Source organism: Morus notabilis, unplaced genomic scaffold, assembly GCF_000414095.1.
Source record: "Morus notabilis unplaced genomic scaffold, ASM41409v2 Scaffold747, whole genome shotgun sequence".
Lineage (NCBI taxonomy): Eukaryota > Viridiplantae > Streptophyta > Magnoliopsida > Rosales > Moraceae > Morus > Morus notabilis.
The window spans coordinates 208,330-215,896 of record NW_010360787.1 but is presented as its reverse complement, the minus strand read 5'-3'; the positions used below and the strand labels follow the sequence as shown (position 1 = coordinate 215,896).

General features: G+C 33.6%; 1 protein-coding gene across 1 annotated transcript in view; it reads right to left on the bottom strand.

Moving 5' to 3' along the window:
• Positions 1 to 7,567, bottom strand: part of LOC21392166 — a 73,263-nt gene that overhangs the window by 58,985 nt on the left and 6,711 nt on the right. The window contains exons 2-8 of the mRNA XM_024165122.1: positions 5,801 to 5,876; positions 5,381 to 5,461; positions 5,211 to 5,291; positions 4,292 to 4,368; positions 4,134 to 4,188; positions 3,969 to 4,017; positions 2,189 to 2,326 (exon numbers count right to left, since the gene is read on the bottom strand). Of these exons, the coding sequence (XP_024020890.1) occupies positions 2,189 to 2,326; positions 3,969 to 4,017; positions 4,134 to 4,188; positions 4,292 to 4,368; positions 5,211 to 5,291; positions 5,381 to 5,461; positions 5,801 to 5,876 (557 nt within the window). The remainder of the gene's footprint in view (positions 1 to 2,188; positions 2,327 to 3,968; positions 4,018 to 4,133; positions 4,189 to 4,291; positions 4,369 to 5,210; positions 5,292 to 5,380; positions 5,462 to 5,800; positions 5,877 to 7,567) is intronic.

Genomic DNA, 7,567 nt, shown 5'->3' with positions numbered 1-7,567 from the left:
GATTACCTATTTATACACACTCCCTTATACAACTCTCAGCATTCACACTACCAACCACTAACACTAGCTCAGCCCCGTAACCTATTCGTCCCTCTTGCCTTTCTGAACATACACCTGTTTAAGCAAAGGCTTATTAGGCTTATCACAAGTTTAAGTAACATCATGAAGGTAAATGCAATTTTAATGTTCTTCACTTCATTTTCGGGATTAAAAATTAATATGGGGAAAAGCACATTGGTGGGGATCAACTTAGAGGAGGCCTTAATCCAAGAAGTTGTGGCAGCCTTGGGGTGAGAAGTGGGAGCATGGCCCATGAAATATTTGGGTTTGCCATTGGGAGGAAATGCGTTGTCAATAGAATTCTGGTCACCTGTCATTGAAAAGGTGGGGAAAAGATTATCAAAGGGTGGGGGATTAACCCTAATCCAATCCGTCCTTGCAAGTATTCCTATTTACTATGTGTCCTTGTTTAGGATGCTTGGATTGGTAGTGGATATGTTGGAAAGAATGATATGAAATCTTCTTTACGAAAATCAAGAGGGTGATAAACCAAGAAGTCTGGTGGCTTGGAATGTCGTGTCAAGAAGTAAGGAGAAGGGCGGTCTGGGGATTGGGAATCTAAAGAAGAAGAATTTGGCTTTGTTAGGGAAATGGTTATGGAGGTTTCCTTCGGAACAAAATTCTCTATGGGCTAAAGTCATCAAGAGTAAATATGGGTTGAAATTAAATGGTTGGGACTCGAACCTAGTAACTCAGGGATCTTTTAGAAATCCATGGACATTCATCTCTCAGGGGCTGGTTGTTTTCCTTCAAAATACAAAAATGAGAGAGAATGGACTAAAATTTTGTATTGGATAAATAAATGGTCTAAGAATGAGTCTTTAAAATTTTGTTACATCGTCTATTTAGAATTTCAGATTTAATGCTTCTATTGCACAAATACGCTCACAATCTGATAATGGTGATCTGAATTGGAATCTTGTTTTTAGAAGAGGTCTCAATGATAGGGAAGCAAAGGATTTGTGTTCTCTACTTCAATTAATCAATTCTTCCCATTTTCAGCTTTCTAGCCCTGACCAAAGAGTTTGGTTGTCTGATCCTAAAGGTTTTTCATGTCCTTCTTTTTTCCCTTCCTTAGTGGATAGACCTGAAATTTCGGATTTCGACTCTTTTCAATTCATATGGAAATCATGTGTCCCCTATAGAATTAAAGTCTTCAATTGGTTGGTTGTGCTTGGGAAATTGAATACTTGCGACTTGGTGCAAAAAAGGAACCCCCATAGGGTTTTATCCCCTTCTTGGTGTGTTCTTTGTAGAGGCAGTGATGAATCCATTGACCACCTATTGTTACATTGTCCGCTGGCGGCAAGGTCGGTCTGGCAAAAATTATTATTAGAAATCGGCTTATCTCGGGTATTTCCAGCTCACTGCAGTTTGGTTTTGAAGGAAGATTTAGCAGCATTGGAGCTGAACAAGATGACTAAAGTGCTATAGAAGAGTATGGTGCTGTCAGTTTTATGGACTCTATAGTTGGAAAGAAATGCAAGGATTTTTGATGATCAGGAAATGGATATCATTGATCTCTTTGAGAAAGCAAAGTTTACAGCCTCCCTACGGGCGTCTTCTGACAAAGCTTTTAAGGGCTTTCCTTTCTCTTTGGTTGGTTTGAACTGGAAAGATGTGATAGGCTTCTAATTTGTTGCCCTACGAGGATATATTTTTCACTTTCTGTTCTAGCAGTGAGGATACCTTATCCTCTTTGGTAATTGTTTAATATGTTCATTTTCAAAAAATTCATTTTTCTTATCAAAAACCAAAGATAGGCTATGACCTAACATTTGTTTCATATTTTAAAAGACATCAGCACCACCACAACGGCTGTTTTCTATAACTCTAAATTTTCAAAAGTTTTTAACCGGAAACATCATATAAACTACTTCACTCGGAAACATCATAGCACATCAACATAATTGACTGACTATTTTTAAGTTGAATGCCTTCTTTTCCATATGCAAAAATCAGAGAGAAAAAAATTCGAGAAAGCGGTATCCTATTCACTTTCCCAACAACTTTACGAAATATCACTTAAGAGCTTTTGAATATGCTCTTAATCAACTCATTTTGACATTGGAGCATGAAAAGACGACAGGAGACAGAAAAAGGATAATCTGCAAGCATAACTATGTACCATGAATTCCCTGCAGCGTTGGAAATGATATCATAGACTATCAACGGATGGATTCCCGCTTTGGCACCAAGTGAAATTGCCTCCATAGAAGTAACAAGATGAATACCCTCAAGTAGTTCATTGACCATATTAATTTTACTGCAGAATTAAAGGGGAAAAAAAAAAAGAAAAAGAAAGATGAGATATTTGTGGTCATAATCCAAAACCTATAACATTAGACATAACTAAATTGTTAGCATCTCATGTAAATGTTTTCTTCAAAAAAGCATATTATAGAAATATTGCATCAACTCAAGTAACATACATCAATTTCACTCCTTACACATAAAAGATAAACAAAGTGAGATAACGCACGCTAGCATACCATGCATAAAACTTTTTTTTAATAAATAAAGTAAATAAACGAGAACCATCAGAAAAACACATTTTAGTGCAGCCTTTTTTTTTATAAGAAACGAAAGAACTTTATTAATGAAAAGAGGGGACAAGGAGTCCACCAACAGAAACAGAAACACAAAAATGATAGACTAAAGCAAGAAAGAAAAGTTAAAACTGAACAGCCCTAATTACTGAAAAACCAAGTCCCATCCGCTTAACAGATCTGCAAAAGAAAACCTAAGGAAAGCCTTTAGTTTGATAAAGCCATAAGGCTACCCAGTACAATAATTTATCCCACACTACTTTACTATCCTCCTGAGTGTCTTCAAATATTCTATAGTTCCTTACTAGCCACAATGACCAAGTGACGGCTAATACAACAACATTCCAAAGATTCCTACATGAAATCACCATTGAAAAGATCCACCACCCTCTTTGGTATTACCCATGAAAAACCAAATTCCCGTAGCACTCGGTTCCAAATATTCAGGGAAAAGGGGCAATGAAGGAAGATATTATCCGGAGACTCGCTAGCTTCCCTGCAAAGAACACACCAGCTAGGAGAAAGATAGAGATATGGTTTCCTCCTTTGCATCAAGTCCTGAGTATTCAGTTTACTTAACACAAGTAGCCGGTTAAACACTTTAACTTTAGCAGGAACCAAGAATTTACAAATGAACTGAGAAAACTGAAGTGGAGGGAATGATTGGTTATCTGACAAGAACTTGAAAAAATATTTACAAGAAAACGGGCCCAAACTCTCTAAATCCCACTCCCACCTACCAGAGTTAAGACCACTCAATCTTACCCCTCTAAGCAACCCAATAATTCCGTGATCTCTTCCATTTCTCTTTCACAAGGATACCCAATAATTCCGTGACCTCTTCCATTTCTCTTTCCCCAGGATCCCTACATAGATGAAAATTCCATGATGAATTATTATCAACATCACATGAATGAAAGGAAAGAATTGATTCATTTTGGACACTGGAAATTCTATATAGTCCCGGAAACTGATTAGAAAAGGAAGTCCCTCCAACCCAAACATCCTCCCAAAATCTCACTCTACTCCCATCCCCCACCTTCAAACTAACATTGGCAGAAAACTCAACTTTTACTTCTTGAATTGCCTTCCAAGGGCATCTAAATGTCACTCTATTGTTGACCCCTGACCACCAACCACCCAATGTGCTTCCATATTTTCCCTCTTATCACTTTATGCCAAGCGATTCACTCTCCCATGGAAATCTCCATAACCATATAGCGAGCAGTGCTTTATTCCAAAAAACTAAAATACCTATCCCACTAAATTACATTTTAGTGCAGCCTTGACAATCAATAAATAATAGTTAAACTCTTGCTGGCGATGAAAGAATTTGTGCAATCAAGAAAAAAAGCAAACCTTCCAGCACCAACGTTGCCCTCAAAAATGTAAAGTTTCTCACACATTGCTGCAATCACCCAAAGGGAAAAAATAAATAAATAAAAGAACAAATAATACAGCAACATAAAAATAAAGGTTGAGAACAATCGTTATATAAAATTTACAGTTTAGAACGGCCATTACCAGAGAGAACAGGTCGTGCCCTTGCAATTGCATCTGATCTTCCTGAAGAAGTAATCTAAACAATTAAAATTTCATCAGCACTCTTTCGGATTTCAGACAAGCTACATAAAAGGAGACAAACAAACTACACGTCCACCGCTAGAGAAGAATAGAATTACCAAAATCTTTCCATCCAATACTTCAGACATTCCCTTAGCAACATAAGCATCTACAAAATAGGCGGTCTCATATTTATCTGTGAGATAAATGAACAGGTGAATATCAGGTTAAAATTCAAAAGATATGGATGTATCTGTAGAAGGAATTCAGTTGAGCCACATAATTGGCCCCTGAAGCGTTATGCAAAGAAAATGTATCAAGGAGGCAGAGTGAAGAAGAAAATTTTTTTCAGAACACTTTCATTTCCCAGCCATAAATTTACTTCATGGTATTAGAATAATTCGCTGCACGATAATACTGCATAGATAAGATTAAGCAACACACATAAAAGAGCTGCAAGAGAGCACTTGTCATTAACAAAACAAAATAAGAAATCATGTGTATAGAGGACAAGATTAAAGTTTAAAACATTTTGAGCACCATGTTCAGCTAAAATATCTACCTACAGATTTTGAATCCTGATACAACAAATCAACCAAGTAAAATTCACAGCTTTCTCTGAACAGAACAAGACAACAGCTTTAAAAGAGAATGATTAGCCAAAAGAAAAAATAATAAAAAAGAAACAACAATGGGATTACTTTGTACAGTTCCTGTATATGTGAGGGCAAGTGCCTCACAAGAGAACATGAGATCTGTTATTTTTGAAGTGCCCTAAGCAGAGAAAAACTTAGAGATATCGTGGAAGGAGAGGAGATGACACCTTATTTCAATTTTTTATATCCTTTTTTACTTGGATAAGAAAAGGCCTTCTCAGAAAGTTAAGGGAGAAAAGGCATCAGATAGAAAGATATTTTCTGAATTCTGATGAACTTGCCTTGTGTAAACACAATCTCTCAAGAAGGTTTTTTTTTCGCCAAAACAATCTCTCAACAAGTTGTTATCTATATAATTTACTATGTAAAGCTAAAAAATTGCCTGTAAAAGACTTCTCCAGTCTCTGGATGTACGATGGCAATAAGGTCGAATGAAGAATGAAGACAGCATCCTTTGGCAGACCTGCATATCCATTAAGTTTATGTATCTTGCACATTGACCAATCAGTGAGTAATACATTGGATGTAGTTTGAAGAGAAACTTTATAAGACCTTTTAAAGCACCGTCGTTGCCAAGAATTACTTCATCAATATGTTCTGCATTAGATATTAACACAACTAAAGCCACAACATCTGCAAGAACGGGAATAGAGAAAGCAAAATGCATTAATAAGAACATCCATTTCTCCCCGGCTTTTTTAGCAAGTTAGAGTCCTACAACATAAACACAGCTATTGCGTCAATGAAAAAGATTTCCAAAAATGTACAAATATCAATGTGCATTAGCCATCTGTTAGTTTGGGCAAAACGACAATTGAACATATAGATAATTAAAATAAAGAAATAAAACTAGGAATATGCATACAATCTTATGGACATGTGAAGACCGAGTTGGTGACTACAGCCAGTTAAGTGAAGAAATTTCTAACCAACTTCAAACGCGGTCTGGAAACAGTCAAAATATCGCTTTACCTTTTCCTGCCTCCACTGCGCTGGAACATCTAATTCCACCTTGCTTCAAAAATTCATTTATGAAAGGCTCACTTATCTGCAGAAGGAACAACTTCAGTTAGATATGGAACTCTCTGCCAAACAAAATTTACTCTTATTATTATTAGAGAAAAGTTACGTAAATGTTTCCTTTGTTCGAATTTTTAGTTCTTAACATTAAAAATGTATACTTTTGTGTTTTATGCAAACTTTTACTTCCCCAAACCACTCCAGAGTCCAGATATATGATTGAATTACGTAAATGTTTCCTGTGTTTTTCTTAGAATAATATTTCCAATAAACGCAAAAAAGCATCTATTTGCTTTATAAATCTCATAAATAGAAGTGCCTTTTAAAGTTATTTTTACAATTTCACTTTATAAAAGCATCTCTCTAAAATTCTTGGATTTTACCGAAGTAGCGTTGAAGAAAATTTAATATAAAATTGTTTTATTTGAGAATTTTGTGAAACAATAAATGCACCTCTCGAATAAAAGGATCCAAGGAGTTTCAATAAAAGGAATGAAAGGTTCAGCAAGCATTGCGTTTTTATTAAATATAAGCGGGCACAAAATTGGATAGTTACAAAAAAAAAAAAAAAAAAAGGGAAAACAAGAAAAGAGTTTGTACGTGTATCGAATATAAATCTGTTAATTGATCAACCATATTGATTAATCTGTATAGTGTTTTTTTTTTCTTTTTTTCTTTGTTCGAATTTTTAGTTCTTAACATTAAAAATGTATACTTTTGTGTTTTATGCAAACTTTTACTTCCCCAAACCACTCCAGAGTCCAGATATATGGTTGAATTATCTAGATATTTACATTTAAATTAGAATTTTCGTTATCTACGATTGAGCTGTTTTGCAATACTCTAACATGTTTTGGACTATAACATTTTAGTCCATAATTTTTAAAATATCTGTTAACAATTCCTTCATCTGTGGAACTATATTAAATTAATCTTTTTGCACGTCGATTTTAAAATCTCGCGGAGTTCTCCGTTAAGAATTCAACAGTTGGATGAAGGACATTAGAGTCATGTCATTTTCTATTGAGACATTAAGGCTTAGTTTAGTATTGATTTTCCCTCCTAAAATCAGCTTCTGCTTGTAGCAGAAACTGATTTTAGTGTTTGGTAAATCTCGTTAAAAGTGCTTTTTGAAGACTTTTTCAAGATCTACAACCAAAATCAGAAGCAACCTAAAGACAACTTTGGCTTTTAAATTGTGCGGGAATCAGCATAGTACAATTAATAAAACTTTCATAATACCATAATACCCCTAATGAAATTTAAAATTTACAATCTTCTCAATCTAAAATTCAGACTCGTAATATAATATAATATAATATAATAGTAATATTGTAACAAATAATATCATAATTATATTAATAACTCTAATATTATTATTTTATCATATATTATGTATTATATTGTATTGATATAATTATTTATTATATTAATAATATTACAATAATATTATTACATTTTATTATATTGATATAATTGTATTTATTATATTAATAATAATATAACAATTAATATAATTAAATATTAATATAATATTATAAATATAATATTATTATATATTCTCGTATATTACACTATATAATATATTAGTTATAATATATTATAATATATTATAATATAGTTGTAATTTTTAATTATATTATAATTAAAATATTAATATTTTTTATGTAATATTATAATATGTTTTATAATATTGTAATTATATTAACCTTTTTAATA